This window comes from Mustela putorius, unplaced genomic scaffold, assembly GCF_011764305.1.
Source record: "Mustela putorius furo isolate JIRA1106 unplaced genomic scaffold, ASM1176430v1.1 tig00003962_pilon_pilon_pilon, whole genome shotgun sequence".
NCBI lineage: Eukaryota > Metazoa > Chordata > Mammalia > Carnivora > Mustelidae > Mustela > Mustela putorius.
Window position 1 is genome coordinate 15,174,399 of NW_025422106.1, and position 19,675 is coordinate 15,194,073.

The following is a 19,675-nucleotide window of genomic DNA, read 5'->3' on the forward strand; positions in this document are numbered from 1 at the left end:
CTTCTGTCCCTCCCCCTGCTTGCATTTTCACCCTCTCTAAAATAATAAATAAACCTTCAAAAAAATTACTATCTTGGTAGGATTATAGCTGATTTTTATTTCTTCTTCATAATTATTTACAATTTCCAACTTTTTTTCTAAAACGAAGAAATATTTTAAACATAATTTAAAAACCTCCCATCAATCAATAAGTTCTTTCAGCTACTGAGTAGTAGAGCTATGATTCAAACTTAAGACTCCCTGATTACATAACAAGCAATCTGGATTGCTCTTCAAGGTCATGATCAGCAGGACAGTGAGGAAGAAATGATCATATTCTCCTTTCTCTAATCCATGGTCAAATTATTCTATGACATATATACCCACCTGGATTCTCCTTCGTCCTCTACATGCTCACAGTGGACAGAGTTGAGAGCACTGACTCTCTTATAATCCTGAGGGGTCAGATATAAATATTTGTATCCCTGTGAAGCACAAATAGTTTTTAACTCATTATTTGCTATCAGCACATAACCAGAAGACACAGCAGAGCATGCACAACACAGTTCCCAAGCTAACTTTAAATTGCCACATGGCTAAAAAAACACCAGTAGTATAAAAAAAAAAAAAATTGCCACATCACTTCTTTAAGTTTCTGACTAACAGAATACCAGCAATAGACAGTCCTCCTTTGAAAGGTGGAAGGTTCTTATTTCTCTAGTCACTGACTATCCTTGAAACAAGATATCTTGTAGCTACAACTGCAAGTATATTCCATCCATTTCATTTTCATCAGGGTTAAAGGGTCATTTTCCAATCTTTTGTGACACCTCTATTAAAGACATCAGCACAAAATTAAAGAACTGTGTGGATTACTATTCTTTACTTTCTCAAATTCATAGTTCCATCAAAATATAAATGGGTAAGAGATCATTGAAAGGATCACAAAACTGGAAAGGTAATATTAAAATCAGAACTCTATGCAGTGATAATCACCAGTGAACACTGAATTCATGCCTTTTGCTGTTTTCAGTAAACTCATAATTCCTATTTACATTTAAAAAATCACACTAACTTTTCATAATTATTTACATTTGCAATACATCACACACTCACAAGGTAGGGTTATAGAATACATGTGTTTAAATTACGTGAATTAGTCATGCAGTCAAAAAAAATAATAAAGTAAGCAGAGGAGACGTTTTAAATACTGTGAGAAATTAGGCCAGTGTTCAACTCAATGAATTTCACCCACAGTGAGCACAACACGGAAGAGACCTGAATCTGCCACTGAATTTGTGTGACTTCTGACAAGAATCTTATAGTGCTGAGGATCATTATTATGTCAGTTACCATGTCTTTACCGAGTACCTCTTATGGGCAAGGTACTGTTCTAGGCACTGGAAAAATAGGGATGAACAAAACCGACAAAATTTCCTGGCCTTGTGGAACTTACGTTCCAGTGAGAGAGACGGAAAATATACCAATAAATAAAACATATACTATTAATGAGAATAACGTTTCAGGAAAAGAAAAAAGAGTGTTGCAAGAGTTGAACCTTTAGGAAGGAGAGCCCAGGGAAGGCTTCATTGAAAGTGGCATTTGAATAAGGTCTTGAAGAACAGAAGAAACAAAACATGAGGCTATCAGGATGGGGTTGGGGTTCGGAATTCTAGGCTGAAGGAACTGTAGGTGCAGAAGCATGGAGACAGGAGTGTGCCTCATGAAGTTCCAGAAAGAGTAAGCAGGCCTGTGGAGCTAGCATGGAATGCGACTGTCCGCAGCAAGAAAAGAGGGCAGGGTGGTACTGTAAGGCCAGGCTATGTAGGACCTTGGCTTAAAATTCATGTAACATAAAACTGGTCATATTTTTTTTAGTAAGCTCTACACCTAATGTGGGGCTTGAACTCATGACCCTGAGATCAAGAGTCATATGCTCCACCAACTAAGCCAGCCAGGTGCCCCAAAACTGGCCATTTAAAAATGAACAATTCAGTAGTTTTTAAGTATATTCTGATGTTGTGCAACCATCACCACTCTCTGATTCTAGGGCATTTCCATCACCCCCAAAAGAAACATAGTCACCAACAATTTCCATACACTTTTAATATGAATTCTACTGAAGTATAATTTACATGCAATAAAAGTCACTGATTTTAAGTACTGTAGTGTGATGAGTTCTGGAATATAGATGCTTGGGAAATCACCACCACAATCAAAATAGAGAATATTTCCATCATCCCCTGAAACACTCTTACATTTAAAAGATGACTCAGTGAAGGAAACGGGTAAGGAGCAGATAGGAAGATAAAAAAGGAGACCCTGGGGTCCTAGAAGCCAAGAGGAGAAAAATATTTCAAGGATGAAGAAATTATCAACAGTGTCAAAGGCTACTAAGACACTGAAAAACTCAGATGAAGACTGAGAGTCGTGACAGAATTTCATAGTGTGGAACCCACGGTGACCCTGACAAAGCAGCTACAGTGGGCTGGTGAGGGTGCGAGCCTAACTGAGGTGGGTTCCAAAGGAATGGGAATAGAGTATCTGGAGAGAGCAGGAAGAGACAATGCTTTTAAGAAGCTTTACTGTCAATAAGGATACTGAATGGAGGGCTAAGTATTTGTGAACTAAGAGGTAGATTCAGTAGAGGGGAAAAAAACCCGAGGATGTAAGAAGGAAAGGGTTAAGTGTATAAAAGGAGTGACTGGCCTTAGATTGGAGCAGGGACTGTTCATCCAAAGTACAGGGGAGATGGCAGGGAATAAAGGCACAGATGCAGACATGTGGGAGCTTGTAGATGCTCTCTTCTCTTTTCTTGTTCCTTCTATTTCCTCAGTGAATTGAAGAGCAAGGTCATCCGCTAAGAGGGAGGATGGGGCAAGAGGGTTTTGGAAGTTGAAGGAGAGAGGAGAAGAATGTGAAATTGTCATTCAGGAGGTTCGCAAATGAATTTAAAGTAAGACCAGTCTATAGCACTGGATATTTCTCTCTATCAGTGTTCAGCTATGCAGGTTCACGTATGTGAGTTGATGGAGAATATTGGATTTAAACAAGGTTTTTGTAAAGAGACAGAGTAAGCAGAAAGAGGAAAGAACCAAAGGAGTTGAGGGTGTAGGGAAGATGGTAATTATACAATTCTAATGATTAACCTATGACTGACCATAGAATGTAAGCTGAGGATGTAAGGAGGATGGAGGGGTGGCAAAGAAAGGTAGGGCTGAAATTAAGATCATGGGGAAGAAGAGATTCAGCTGGGGTGGAGGACAGGAAGTCAAGGATTTATGAGGCTGGATTATGGGATGGATCATGTATATGGATATAGAAGTTACCAAGAATTATAACAGGGCTCATTGTACGGGAGTGAGTGACAATATGCCGGCAACTGAAACATGCAAAGAATGAGAAGGAGTGACCAAAGTGGTGGGGACCTCTCTGATAAGTGGTGGTGTGGCACAGTCTGATGCCATGAGACTCAAAGATGGGCATTTTTCAGAGGGAAAGGTGGGTGAGAAGGGTCTGGAAGTAGCAATAAGGCACAAAGAAGCCCCTCTTTCCTCTGCAGGCTCAGCGAGACAAGGGAAAGAGAGGAGAGAGAGATCAGTCACTCTGTAAGAGGGCTACAGGGAAAGCAGAATCTTCAGAGGATAGGCAGATTTCAAGAAGAGAACAATCAGAGAAGAAGCTGAGGATACAAGAGCTTTTGTAAATGACTGACCATAAGTCCTGGAAGCCCCAGTGGAAAGGTTTAAAGATAGATATTCCTGGCTTAGCATGTCTCATGCTGAACGCGTATCTATCTCCTCTAGTGTTCAACCCAAGAAACAGCAATCTACTTCCAAGCTAGAGGGAAAAAAACAGGTGAATATACTAAAAGACAATTTGTCTTTTATGGTTATGGCTCACTTGTAACTGTTGACTTTTGAACCGAAACCTCTACCTCTTCCCCAACCTCTTTATTTGTGTAGACACATACACACATAGAGCAAGAGAACCATACATTGTCTTGCAGTTTTATCTTTGCTTAGTCTGTACCTTGTAAGGATCCTCAGGATCTACCCAGGCCACATGAAACATATGACGAATTTCCTCTGCCAGTCCAATTCTTGCTCCACTGTTGGCTGCCACAAAGATGCGTGGGATACCCTCGGCCCTGGCAAGCTCAGAAGCTCGGAGAAAGAGCAAATCCTCCTGGGGCCCGAAGGACCCAATTCGGTATGTGATGTCATTGCCAATAACAATGATATCTCGGCCTTCTGGGTATTCAGGACTTTTAAGGGTCATTTTCCAAGCTACCATGCCAATCTGCAAAGGCACCAGAGAAACAAATAAATAGAAGCTTCTTACATGCAGAATATTTTTCAAGTTCCTTGAAGGTATCAGACTATACCTTAGACACAGCCTTCCTGTAAAGATACGTAGTGGTGAAGAGCCAAGTTTCCTGGGGAAACTAAAACATACATTCTAGCATACTTCCCTGGGTTGTGGTGAGACTAGCTGGTTTACTATGTATTGCCCAGCTATTTCAATCTGCTTAAAGATGGAAAAATCAAGTCTAAATGTACTCAAGATACATGTGGAAGAATGCCATGGTGCAGGGAATTAAATCCCAAACTCCCTGACTTCCTACCCTGTCTACTAAGACACTAGCTCCATCTTCTCTGAGAGTCTGTCTGAGAAACTTCTTACACATGTGAGGAGAGCAGAAAGAGAATCACCTGTCACGAACTATACCACTTTTGTGATCCTGGATCCTTTTACTATTCTCTAGCATTTGACAGGAGTAATAGCAGCATTCTTGACCAGCTTGCTTTAGGTGTCTTCCATTTCTGCAAGAATTCACTAGAGCTCAACACTACATGCTTGTAAGCAACTCTTGCCACTTTCTCCCAGCACCAGAAAACCAAAGCACGCAAGGAACGATATATGTAAATCTCTACTCTCTGTTTAGGAGCATCTGTCCAGCCACAAAATAAATGATGTTGACTCAGAAGGCAGGGGTGACATGTCTCTTCCCAAACCCTCCCAGCCCTCTCTTCTTTTAATCCCCTTCTATATGAGATCTAGTCAATCCTTCTACTTGTTTATTTGCTAGTTCCATTTCTTTTCTATTCACTCACACCCCAGTTACAGCAGCAGTTTTTCATGCCTGCCTGTCTGTTTCTCTATACCCGGATAAGTAATGTTTTCCATTCTTTTTTTCCCCCCCATTTCTTTCTGGCTTCCCCCACACTCCCACCCCCTCCACTCGCTCCCAAACACAAAGCCTACCAGATGAACGAGCATTCCTGGTCCTGCTTAATGGAGCCCAGCCACATCTGCAGCCTTGGTCCCTCATCCCCAGGCTGCTGCATATCACCTCATTGGGGAGCTGGCCATCAAGAAGGGCCATTAACAGATGTAAATAGCAGCGTCCCTGGAAAGCCACATGCATCACCCAGACTCAACCGGGCCAGTGATCATAAGCTCTGAGTACACATTCCTCAATCCAATTGCACATCCACTATAATCAGGCTGGTCGAAGCTTTCCACACAGCTATTTGTGATTCTCAGCATTTTATATATATATATATGAAACACCCACAGATAAATATAAGCTATTTAATATATCATACCATTGGCCAAATACAAATCAAAATGGATATAATACACAGAAAAAAATCCAATCACCTTCTGAGATAAGGTATTACTCTATCTGCTCATTAAAGACACAGATAGGAAGGAGAAACAGATCTTCCAAAATATAGCACAGAGAAACTGCAAATATCGGGATAACTTTGGTCATGGTTTTTAAGAAGCTGGCTAATATAATGCCTGTGTGGGGAGAAATATTTTACACCTGCTTTCCCACGTGGCCCTCTAACCTAACATCTCTTTTGTTTCTCAGGAAGGAAAAGCTATTTCTTCTAAATGCATTTGTAGTTAGGAAGATTGGGTTTTACACCAAATTTTATGATATATTAACCTTAGCCACCTAGGCTAGAAGTAGCTTAGAAACAAGCCTTGAAGAATCTACTTCAGCATTTGCATGCTAATGCAAACATTGTGTCTGTGTGGCACTGGGCAAGCAAATAATACTCTTTTCTTTTGTTATTACCTGGGGACTCTAACTGTGTCACTTGGGCAGTCAGTTCAGCAATTGGCTAGGTCATTATGTTTGCAATATTGACTTCTAATTAGGTGTCAACACAGCAGCACCAAGAACACACTACTCTTTATCAATGTCTTTCCAAAGTGTGTTCCTCATCGACCACCTCCCTCCTCCTTTAACAAGTACCATTATAGAAGGGAGAGTGCTATCCAGTCTTCGTAGAGTCAGATTCCCTAAAGCAGAGATTCTGTTTTGAGGAAGCATAATGGACAAACATGCAAGAAAGCACCTATTGCTCAACTTATACTGAAATTTAGATTTTATTGCTATTTGAACAATAGGGCACATAATGGAGAAGATGGGCTTTGGAGTCAAACTAACTTGGATCCGTATATAGGTCCTATCACTTGCTAATTGTGTGACCCTGGAAAAATAACTTCATTGAGCTTCAATGTCCCCACATACAAAACTAACAATGCCTATGGGTTTGACAAATCAACTATTCCAAACAGTAGTCTATTATATTGACTCCAACATAAAAATTTGCCCCTTCTCTCCTCTCAATCTATTCAAATCTTACCCATTCCAAAAAGATTCATTCAAATTCCATTTCCTCAGTAAAGCTTTGCCTAGCCTCAAGTGACCTCTTTCTTCTCCGATCTCCTACCTTAGTAGGAGAATTCATGTAGAGAATTCATTTGGTAATTAATCATATATTGCCTAGGATCGTTTTTTAGCTTGCCAGCCTAAACCATTATATCATCTCCTCCAGTGCCTAGCAGGGTCCCTACACATAATATGGGAGTAATAAATATTTGCTGGTTCTATAGTCATTTCATTTTTTAAACGATTCTTGGAAAATAGTCAACACCAAGGGCTTAGAACACTGTCTATGACTTATCTCTAGGGATCACAGAATAACAGTCCTAAACATCATTCAACTATTTTATTTTTTTAAAAATAACAAGAATAATAGCTATCATTAAGTGAACATCTATCACATGCTGTACTATACTAATATGGACAAATACGGACAAGAGTTAAGAGGTTAGTCTGGGGAATGTCAGCCTATCTTGGTCCAAATCTCAGCTTTATTCTAGTTGTGTAATCTTGGACCAACCACTTAACTTCATATAGTCTCAATTATTCCAATCATAAAAAGTGCTCAGATTATTAATTCAGAAGCATCTGTTATTATTGCCACAAGAAAACTAAGATATAGAGGAATTAAGTAACTTGTCCTTATAGCTAGTATGTTTATTTTTTAAAATATCATTCACATAATTGCCTTTACTAGAGAAATTAAGGAAACATGTTCCAGACTAGTGCCACTGCAGTTAGTGGAAACAATATGGAAAGATGAACGTCAAATACAACACAAACATAAATGTCATTTACACCTAAATGCGGTGTGGTATTCTGGAACAGAAAAGGGCATCTGAGGAAAAACTGGTGAAATTCAAAACAAAGCCTGTATTTTACTTATTAATATTGTACCAACGTTAGTTCTAAGTTTTGATAATTATATTACGCTTATGCAAAATGTCGACTTTAGAAAAATCAATGGTTTCACTTAAATACATTTTAACACACCTCTTTCAGCAGAAAAGATCATTTAAGCAAGAATAATGTAAGAAGTTAATATTAGGTTATGGGAACTCTCTGTACTATCTTTGTAATTTTCTGTAAATCTAATATATTTTAATATAAACAGTTAAAAAAAATGTCATGATAAAAACTTTTCCCTCTTCTGGACGGAAGTATACTGGCTAATAAGGTCATCATTAGTATTCTTTGCAGCCTTACAAAATTATAGGTATGAAGCCTATAAATAGCATATTAAAATATCCATGATATGATACTAAATTTAAGGAAGAGGTTTAACAAACTTGTCTATATACCGTAGTAACCATGAGACTCAAAACAGTGTGGTGGTTAAGGGCAGAGACTCAGAAGCCAGATTTGGTCAGATTTGGAGAATGTGAATCTAATAGAATCTGACTCTGACATAATAGAGACTCAGTCAGTTTTCTAGCCACTGCAGTATGTTACTGACCTCTATGTGCCTCAGCTTCCTCATCAGTAAAATGGGGTAATAATTACCTCTCCTATAACGTTTGTTGTAAGGATTAAATCCATGGTAAGCCTTGGAACAGTATCTAGCACATAGTAAGGGCACAGTAAGTGTTACAACACTGTATCTAATCTACAAAATTTTTAAAAAACAGCAAAATGAGATGGTAATTATTTTTGGAAAGATGGGATTGTGTGGGTCTTTTTTTTTTCTATTTTCTAAATTCTCCTTAATGTGTTTATAAAATTATCAATGTGATGTAAGTTTAAAAAGGAACTAAGAGAAGACCACGGAGTGGTCTCTTCACTGAGTGACAGGTATGTGAAAATTACTGTCCCTACTTTAATGTCCCATAATAAAAAAAAACTTTTTTAAGGGAAAAATAGTTCACCAGCCTAAGGATTTCTCGCACTTTATAAAAGCTGACTTTAAGTCTTATGGCAACAGATCATATTTATATAAAGTTAGAAGGAAAGAGAGAAACACATGAAAATTAAAAATCAAGACTCACCTCGAAGGGAGAAGAATATCAAGAACTGCCTTAGTTTGTTGAGGCTATCATTTCATTTTTAAAAATGAAATGCTCTGCAGTGATATAGTAGAATGTAAATATATGTATATATAGGTTTATACAATATTAATATCTCTACCTGAGAAGTAACTGCTTCAGTGTTTTTCTGGTCTGATGGTTAAATACATATTTATACTTTTAAAGTCAATATTTGTACAATAGACAAGAACAGTGCCTATCAGCTAAATACATATTTAGGACTGTACCACATGTATTACAAACATGTACTAAAATCGAAAGCTTATATTTATACAGAGCCTTTCATCTTGAAGGGGGCTAAAGAGCTTTACAAACATATGTACATAAAAGGACGTTTGCACTGATAGGCAGGCAAGGTATCAATTCACCCACTCTCCTAAGTCTTCCTACAAGCAGCCCGGGATAGGAACACATGGCGTCAACAGATGCAGGTCTGTAACAGCTGCAAAGATGTGTAACACAATAATCCACCTTGTGACGCACAGTCATTGGAAGAGGGCTTGCAACTCGAGAATAGCAACTGCTCTCCTTCCACGCAAAAGCACCACGGCCACTTCCAGCTTTGTGTTTTTAAATTATTCTCTACCAAACTCAACTAATCACTTGACAAAATTGAATTTGATACTGGAAATGGTTTCTGAATGCAAAATACTTTCTGTCTGATGATGAGAAGTAGGTTGAGAAACACTTCCCCTGCCCTTGTTAGATTTAGAGAGAGAGAGGGGCGGGACGGGGGTCACAACATTCAGGAGAAATGGTTCAAAATATGCTATCTAAGAATAGCTTGGTCTCAGAGGATTGGGTCATTACTTCAGAAGACAGTCATATTCTCCCCCTATTTAATTGGGACACTAAGTTTTTCAGTCAAATTACTTTACAGAGATGGGTCTATCTATATTATACACACAATGGAGATTTTATGTTGAGAATTCTGCAGTCACTATAAAAGCATACACAAGTGTGACAATGTGGTTAGGAATGTGACATTCACTGAATTCACCTAAGCCCAAATTGCCTAGTACATTAACTGAAAAATAAAAACCATAGGAAATTCCATCGCTGAATTTCCTTGCTCCAGCTTCTCTCTCTCCCTCCAGTGCTTTGGTGTAGGTGACACCCAGGGAAAATGACACTCCGGGACTGAGGGTGGCAGCCTAAGAGGGCCTGCCAGAGAGGGTTTCTGGCCCAAGGAGGTTCAGACTCGGGCTCTGTGGCACGTGGCCATGGCCATGCATGAGCTTCTTTCCCAACCACTGACTTACGAAGTGGTTCCAGCCACTTACTGCCAATTATGTTTTCATTAATATAGCCATAAATCATTTAAAAATATGTAATTTCAGATGGCTTTTGATAACAGGATGTTCTGATTAGCAGGTTTCTTAGGTGTAGGGTTAACAACCTAAGCTAATTAAAATGAAAAAAGGGAAGAGGATCAAAAGAGTTAGTGTGAATAAGTGAAGGATGAGCAGAAATAAACGCCTGCCTTATGCAAGTTCTAAGGGAGAAAATATTTCTTTGGCCACAGTCTGATTCTGGAATAAACACACACAAGTGAGGGAGGAGGGAATGGGGAGGAGAAAGCAAGCAGAAGAGAACAGTCTTATTTAACTGTTTTTATGTGGGTAAAATGATTTGTGCCACAGTATTTCCATAAGAAGTGGGACCATTATTTTCCTGTAGAAACACATTTGGTTTGAAAAGTATCACTGGACAGGATGTGAAAATCAAACCGAATGAATTATTCACAACCCCCGATCAGAGGTGATCATTATTTCTGATGCTCCAAACAGTGATTAGGATTCTGCCCTGAGATGTCATTTTCTCGCTGAGTAACACCAGCGACACAGAAAGGCATTATCTATCTATCTATCTATCCATACATGTATTTTTTCTCCTGGGAGGACCTTGGTTTAATGTTACTATAACAGATACTAAAAACATGACAATATTAACATTTATTCTGATGGTGCCCATAAATGTCATTAGTCTGACACAAAGTGTCAACACTAATCATGACCCAAAATTAACACCAAAATTGACATCAACATTAATTGTACTATCAGTGTGAACAGAATGTGCAACTGCACACATCCATACACACACACATGCACAATTTCCAAAGCTGCTGTTACTACAAAATAAAATACTAATATTAAGCTCAAGCAATAAATTTGAAGGGAAAGCTAAGGGGCAAAAGAGGACAGGATGGTGTTTTTAAGAATGTAAGAAGCATCCATCAACTATAGCTATGCTGTGGGAAGCAGTAAAAGAATATCTTTGCCATGGTTGCCTTTCTTCTATCTCCTCATTTTGAGTTCAGCTGTAATAGTATTTTTCTATGTGGACTTAAATATAGGTTAGACTTTGGCTGATACGTTAAAGCTTTATTTTCCATGATAATGTCTAAAAGTTGAAATTTTCTGGCAAAGCCTCCAGTAACTATTGTTTCACTACTGCTAATGCCCCAGGAAGAGGACCATCGTACAAGGCCCTGAAGCAGCAATACAAAGAATTCTAGAGCGTTAGAGCTGAAATGGACCTAAGCATTATCTGCATCATGAAGATGAGAAAATTAAGAGCCAGTGAGAAATAATCTGAACTTGAGTTCCCTTATAGATACATAATAAAGTGTTACCTACCCCCCTTTTGTTTTTCTTTGTTTTTTAAAGATTTATTTGCTGATTTGAGAGAGAGAGAGAATGCACACTTGCAAGTGAGCATGACCAGGAGGGGTTAGAGGGAGAGAAGAGAGATTCCCAAGCAGATTTCGTGCTAAGCACAGAGCCCAATGTAGGGCTCGATCTCACGGCCCTGAGATCACAACCTGAGCCAAAACCAAGAGCCGGATGTTAAACCGACTGCACCATGCAGGTGCCCTAACCTCTTTCTCTTTTGTATCTTGTATGGAATATTAAATCTTCACTTTTAGTTAGATACTATTAAAAATAATTACAATATTAACTCATGTTAGAATTTCACGAAAAAAAACATATCTGATAGAATAGTAGAAAATACTGTATGGGTGTTAAAATGTGCCTTTTTAAACCACAAGGCAATACGATATTTGACATAATTTGTGCCATTCAGAAAAACCATGCTGAAAAAATGTCAATGCCTTTCCATATTGTATTATCTGCTAGATATCATATTCTCTTGCCTAGCGTTGTATGATCACATAAAAGAGCTGAAAACAATTTTCTTAACAGCTGAAAAACTCTCTTTTTCATGCTTGGATAATTCAAAAATGGCTGAACAAACTTACCTCAACCTTTCGAAAAAGCGATAAAAGGGTAAGAAAAATACCATTTTTGGAGCAAAAAAATTTCATCCCTGAGGTAATTTCTTGAAAATATTACTGAAGATTAGAAACAATAATTTTGAACAGGGGAATTATCTCTCCCTGCAATATTTATAAACATGAGGCTATAGTAATTTTATGCATATACACACAATGCTTTTAGTAAACATACCAATTTAAAGAAAAAAAAAAAACATGAAATAGAGCACATACCAGTCGGTGGTATTTGAAAATGGAGCACAGGAGTAATTGGATGATAAGGGAATTAAGAAAGCTGGCAGACTACAGTTCAAGAAGGCTGGCCTGTTAATCACATAAACAGATGTCGAACTCTGATGCTCCATGCTACACCTCATCCTCTGGTATCATCTGTTGCTTTCCTGATGTTCATCATTGCCTATAGTTGGAGCTGTAAAGTTGCTTGACATAGGGTACTATATCACATCCTTTTTCAGTAAAATCTTAAAACTTAAAGTGGGTAAAAATGCTGGCAATTACCTTCTTTTGTTCAAGGCTATCTCTAGGACTGACTTTTGAAGGGGACTGAGGAGCCCTCCATGAGATCTGCGGTAGTCGGCCAATGGATGCTTTAGGATTTTCAGTCAGTCGAATTCATTGGGCCTTTGTTTGCTAATAATGAAAAGAGTCAAATGAACTAATCCACCTGTTGAAAAGTCTCCAGTACATAGTAATCACTCAGAAGGAATTCTAAGAAAAGTTCTATGCGAAGTAAATAGGTGATGGCGATTAAGGAAGGCACTTGTAGCGAGCACTGAGTGTTGTATGCTGAAAATAACACTACGCTCTAGGTTAACTAATTGGAATTTTAATAAAAATTTGAAGGAAAAAAAACAAAGGATATGATCCCAAAAGAACAGTGTCAGAAATTCATTAGAAGTTATTTCGTGGCAGGAACATAGCTTTCCAAATTAGACTCAATATTTTTCTTTCTTTCTTTCTTTCTTTCTTTTTTTTTTTTAAGATTTTATTTATTTATTTGACAGAGAGAGATCACAAGTAGGCAGAGAGACAGGCAGAGAGAGAGAGGAGGTAGCAGGCTCCCCACCAAGGAGAGAGCCCGATGCAGGGCTTGATCCCAGGACCCTGGGATCATGACCTGAGCCGAAGGCAGAGGCTTTAACCCTCTGAGCCACCCAGGCGCCCCAGCCTCAATATTTTTCTAATGAGGGGCTCAGTTCTGGTTGTGAGGATTATTTTAAACAAAGACTCATAACCAAACATGCTCACTTAGAAAGAGGGTAAAATAGTAATTTTAAACAGAACTATCTTAACCACATATTTCATAACCTGTCTTTTTCTGTACTTGAAATTCCTATCTTGTTAAGCCTAAAAGAATTAAAGAGGATTAAAGTGTGGGGTTTCTTTTTTTTTTTTTTTGGAAGCCCTTGATGAAAAATAAGACAAGCACAAATTATGAATGTTTACATGTAATCAGCGGTGTGTGATACTTTTCTGCGGAGGATCTCAAAGCACTTGCAAACATTTCCCCATCTTCAGCGATAGATTGGTGGCAAGGACCATTAGTCTCTTTTCATAACTTGAACAATCAGTGCACAGACCACGGTGCTGTTTTTCAGATCTGCCTTCTTCAGGTCTATTTCAAAGCTCACCTTCAGCATACCGCAATACAAATATGCCTCTTCTCCAACACATATCTAAAAGATTGACACGGACTCAATTTCTACACCCAGCATGAAAAGGTAAACTGATTTCCAAAGAATGAAACAAAAGCACATCCAAATTAGCTTCACATTCATGGAGCTATTCTGAGGTTAAATTGAGTAAAACAATATACAAAAGTCTAATATTAAGCTAGAAAAATATTTGGGTTCTGTGTGCATGAGGAATGGACTGAAGCCCACTAACATACACACACTTCTCCAGTCACAGTTTCAAAGAATAATAGGTTCCACTAGAATCTGAGTCCAGGAAAACCCAAACAATTCCTTTGAGAGCATAGAAAACATCAACCAACTGAATTCAGACAGAGGCTTATGGTGTTTTTTCTAAAATAAGAGGTCCTTTGGGTTAAGCGCTCCAGCCTAAAAACTGTCACAATAGATCTACTAATTAATTTCTTCCAATCTTTTAGGCTTCTATAAGCTTACCAATTTATTTTCCCTACTAACTCCTAAATTTTTTTTTTGTTTTTATACTCCGATGAGAGATTTCAAAGGATTACAACAACGTAAAAGTGAGAAGCAGTGTCAAAATGATAAAATCTGTTTAAGCAGTCAGTAGATGCAGGGGGTTTTGTCATATCACTCTCCATGTTTTTCTATAAGTTTGAAATATTTTATAATACAAAAATTACAGACATTTACACCTTGCTAAAACTGAACATCAAAACGTTGCCAACAATTAACTATGGGCAGGGCTGAGCAGTTCTAGAACCAAATTCCTAATTCCCACCATCCCTACCCTTCCAATCCAAGAGCATAAAAGATACCAGTCATGATGGCAATCAGTCTTTAAACTTTAATCTACACTATTTTTTCCCTCCTCAATCACCCTCTTCCTAAAAAAACGTTTCCTATAAAAATATGTAAAGCAATGATACAGTAAGGTGTTCACCAGATCTCTGCCTGACAAGTTATAAATGCAATCGCATACTGGAGGAACACCAGGCCAAGCCCACCATACCAACTGAAAAAAAGGGGTTAGAATACTACTGGATCTGCCTCACCACAGAGGGCAATTCCAGAGGCTTGTCTAAATGCCAAGGTGCTGAGAAGGAAAAACCCTGACACCTAGTGCCCATCTGAAGAAATGAAGCCTGGCAGTGACTACAATTCTTAAGCGTGGTAGTGTGCGCGAAGGTGATCATCAAATGGCATTCAATTTGGAATACACTTATCTCCCAGAAAAACTTTAAGAAAAGAAATTAATACCACGCAAGAATTCCAGTCCTTCCTTACTGGTCCTTTTTGGAATTCACGCCCTGTGCCTAATTATTAAAACTGCTTCTAAACCGAGACTCTTCTCATCTCAGTTACTCATTACGACAGGAGAGAGGAGAGGGAGGGTCTGTGTTGTCAAAAAGCCCACATGCTGAAAAAGTAAGGAAAACAAGATGCTACTTTCTGTCCACACCAGAAGTGCTACACAAGTTGCCTATCACATCTTTCCATCACTGCCCCATTTAGAGATTCATGATCTGGTTCACACAGGAGTTAAAGGAAATATAATAAAGGAATATTAGTGACATTTCAGAACAAAAAAACCCCATGGTCTCAAGGAGGCTAGTGTTTTCTTTGTCCTATACCAGGCAAAGTTAAGTTGTTCTCTGTCAAGTCCGTTACCACCTTTGGCTTGATCTTAGCCTGAGCCTTTTAATAACAGGATTTAGCGTGAAAAGCAGCTGCAGTGGATTGTGAACTGTTACTCGAGATGTTCCCACCTGCAATTACAGCTTCCACCAAATGATCAAAACAGGTTAGCAAACTGGCAGGAAAATGAAAACAATTCCTCCAAAATTGAGAAGCAGTAAAAGTAGAACGGTTGGTTAGCAGCATTTCCTCTGCATCCAGGCTCAACAGCACACATTCATCTAGCTGTGTATTTACATACGATGCCCATCACTGTAGCATCATAGCCGCTAGAGCTGAAATACGTTTAGTCCATGTTGCAATCACATTTTTCACAATTTTCATCTTTACTTGAAACTATTAAAAAAAAAAAAAAAGCCCTAGACAACTCATCTTTGGAGCTATTTGCAAGTAACACAGTTCACAGATTTGGTCTACATCTCTTTTATTCCTACTCTAAATTCATACTAAATGCAATGCCATTCAAACCTGACAATGAGAAAAATGTGTTCTCTTATACTTGCATCATGAATAAGGTGGCATGCCTTCAGTTACATCTTTCTTGATGGGGAAGGGACAACTAGGAAAACAGAGAGGAGAAAGTGGCTAACACCACATCAGAAAATCTCTCTTTCGTGTGCTTTTAACATGGGTACAATGTTCAAAATGCAGGTCACATCTCTGCTGAAACAGCCAATATTCTTTCTCAAATGGCAAACAAGTTACCTAAAACTAAATGGAACTCAATTGTTCCAAGTCCTGGTCCCATCACCATCTTACCTATTTACTGTCCTGGGGGGGAAAAAAAAACAGGGAAGAAAGCCTGGCCACCCATACAGTCGATGGTCTGATAAGTACAGGTTTTCTCCGTTTGATTATGGGGAAAAGCATCTCGATTCATGGGGGAACTCTGCAGGAAGCTCTTGTTTTACCTTCATTCCTTATATCCATGTGCTAGGTTTTAAACTCAGCAACTCCAATCCTTCAAAGTAATGCAGTATCCCCACAATGATGACCTGGTAGAGCCGTCACCTTTGGAGAACACCACATTATGATGATTTAATGTCCATGTAGCATCAATGCATTTACATGGAGCCTTGGCTCTCAGAACATTAACAGGTCAATTTTTTATTCCTTTTTTAATAAAACTATTTCTCAAGGCTCTGTTCAGATGCCCGTTCTCTTTGGGATAGGACAGATTTGCTCCAAATCTCATCAGCATGAACTCTTTTCTTTCCCTTCACATCATTCTCAGGGTAATACAGAGAGTGCCAGGTTCATGACAAACTTGTCTCTTTGGCCAAAGAAAATTAAACTGCAAGAGCTGAAAGTCAACTTGCTCTGATAAAACTGGGCTCAGCATGAGGAAATACATCCCACTGACACCTCGTCATCTCTTAGGGCCAGCTGTCCCTCAGAGTTCAGAGGGCTGAAACTCCTTTTTTAGATTGGTCAGTTTCTCAGCGGACATGCACCATTGTATGCGCAAGCTACTGGTAACGGAGCTTGATACTAATACCCCAACCTCATTTCTGTTGCGCAATGCCCTATAATCTAGCTACAGCCACCGACTGACTTCACCAGCCGTCCCGGGCATTAGTTACTAAATGCTCACCAAAGAACATCAGTCTCACTCCTCCTGATTTAGACTCAGAAACAGCAAGCTAACCACTCCACCTCAATCCAAGTCAATCCTTTGAAGAAAAGGAAAAGAGAACAAAGAAAATAGGCAACTAAGGAGAGAAAAGAGTAGAACAAGAAGGGAAAACCAACAAAAAGCAAAATAAATAAATAAAAACAAATTAAAAAATTCAAATACAATCAGATTTCTCGATTTCAAGATTATTAAAGCCCTGGGCAAAGAGAAACATCAGGCCCCCAGACTGACTACCGCGCAGCTGTTTAAGACATCCCTTTTCCACCCAGGTTTGTTGGGTCTTAAAAGGGTTAAAAAAAACCTTTAATTTTTTTTTTATTCGTGTGTGTGTGTGTGTGTGTGTGTGGTCTTTGGGTACAGAGTCCCGTATAATAAGACTATTTGTATTCATACTGGCAGAGTAAACACTACATGTTCATGCCCAGGCAGCTCTGTGCTTGTAATTTCAGCAAGAACAGAGCTCTGTCCCTCTGGGACTTCACTATTCCCCTAGTCTCCATTCGCTCAAACACAGAATGAGAACAGAGAGAAAGCAGAAGAGAAAGATCATGGCAAGAGGTTTCACATAGCAGTGCTGCTAGCTTTCACGTGGCCAAAAATCTCATTTTTTTGTTTTAATTACATTAGTTAAAACCCTTTCTCTCCCAGCCCCATGTTCACAAGGGTGCCTTCCATTCCTAAAGACTACACTGTTGAATGAATCAGAATGTAAGTCTAGCACAATGAAGCTTTTCTTTGCTGTTGAGGGGCTCACTGCAGAGAAGCTACCCCATGGCACAAACCTCTGCTTCAACTTTGTGTGTTAACGAGTATATATCTATTCTCGTCAAAATTCTATGCATCTTTCCTCCTTCACCTCTTGCCTTTGCTATTTGTTGAGGCGGTAGATTAGAAGGACTCCTGGAGTCTGACATTCTCCATCTGGTCCAATGCTTGCATCCATCTTAATACCAATTCATCTACTTTTGGCATCCATTGGTGTACTTACTGAAACAGCACACACCTTGTATATATACAGTAACATTTTTTGAAAAAGATAGTGCACAAAATGGAAAATACCACATATCACCTCCAAAGGTCTAGTCTACCCAGTCTGTTTATGAATAATACCCAGGTAAAGATTACTCTTTCTACAGAATGAGATTTATCTAGGGATTCTAACTAAGGTTGAAATAAAAACCTATCTCTTTTTAGGTGTATTACTTTTGTTATTTGGATTAAACTGCACATTGAAAGATTAGTAAAAATCAGGACGAAGAGGACCATAGGCCCTCGGGCAGAATACAACTTTATATCATTATCAACAGTGTACCATAAGAGAAAGGATTCCAATACCAGAAAATGCATTCTTAGATAACTATCAGAAATGGGCTTCTGCTACTTTCTTTTATGTTTAAATCCCTGGTTCTGATTGAGTCCCTTTAAGATTATATTTACCATGATCGTAACAGCATCAGATCAATTTACCCAAGCACAGAAAACATGCCAAAAAAGGTATACTAGTATACCAAAACAATATTTTAACTGTTTTTATTGTAGATGAATTTCAAAATTTCAAGTATATACAAGAATAGAGAAAACGCTCTATTCTGACGGATATATTATCTAGCTTTGATTAATAACTCATGAATAATCTTGTTTCATCTATAGTCCCACACTCACCCCCCATTACTCTGAAGCAAATCCTAGACATTGGATCATTTCATCTGTACCTATTCTAAATAGGTATGTCCAACAGAACACATCACTCTTTTTTAGAAAGCAAAACTGTAACATTTAAAAAATATTATCACACCTAAAAATTAATAATTCCTTGATATCCAGTCAATATTCTCTCCCCAAAGACCTCTACCTCTACCGTGCTACCTACGTAGCATCTAAATTAATGCTCTTTAATGACCACCTCCATGGAAAGCTGCTACCAGTGGTCACAGAGATAAGGAAAGGGGGAAGGGAACTCAGCTACTTGCCTCATTTCCTCCTGGAAGCCTGTTCATGTGGACCAGCTGACCTTGATCATCCAACACGAGCTCCGTATATGTCAGCATGTCAGAAGGCAGGGGTGGTGATGGAAGGAATGCCTGAGAGGACATAGACTCCCAGAGTTTGATCAGAGACTAGCAGAGGAGAAAAGTTTGACTCATCAGTGACAATGAGCAATTCAGCATACACAAAAATAAATGCTAAGTTTTAGTCATTCTAATTTTGCTCTTTCCTTTCCCAGTGTTCTGCTGAGCATTGAAGCATTAGGCCAAATTCTACAGCTCTCAGTCTCAGTTAAAAAACAGATCTGTAATTATTTTTCACATAATGTTTTCACATGTCAAAAGCAGGCACTTTTCCAACAAAGTCAAATTGCTGATTGATACTGAATCAGCATGATAGCATTAACAAACACAACAGACCTAACAAACAGACCTGACCACCACCCCCTCAGGAAAATTAAAATAAAAAACTAAATAGCATTAATCCCTCTTTTTTAAAAATGGAAGAAAAATGGAATAGAAAAATGAATAAATAAATAAATAGAAAGAAATCCTTAGCTTCTAGGAAAAGTGATATGACAGTTAGCTAATAACAAAGAAAACCCAAGAAGGCAATAATAAAGTTTCTACTAGCGGTTCAGGGGAAGTATCCTCTTTCTAATGCCTTTTCAGATCTATCGGCCCTCATGAAGGGTATAGGACTATTTGTAAATGT

At 38.6% G+C, this 19,675-nt stretch overlaps 1 protein-coding gene across 8 annotated transcripts in view; it reads right to left on the bottom strand.

Moving 5' to 3' along the window:
• Positions 1-19,675, bottom strand: part of ACACA (acetyl-CoA carboxylase alpha) — a 283,911-nt gene that overhangs the window by 71,923 nt on the left and 192,313 nt on the right. For all 8 annotated transcript variants that reach the window (XM_004747175.3, XM_004747176.3, XM_004747174.3 and 5 more), the window contains 3 exons: positions 18,946-19,092; positions 4,012-4,281; positions 367-464 (listed from right to left, as the gene is read on the bottom strand). In XM_004747175.3, coding sequence (XP_004747232.1) covers positions 367-464; positions 4,012-4,281; positions 18,946-19,092 — 515 coding nt within the window. The remainder of the gene's footprint in view (positions 1-366; positions 465-4,011; positions 4,282-18,945; positions 19,093-19,675) is intronic.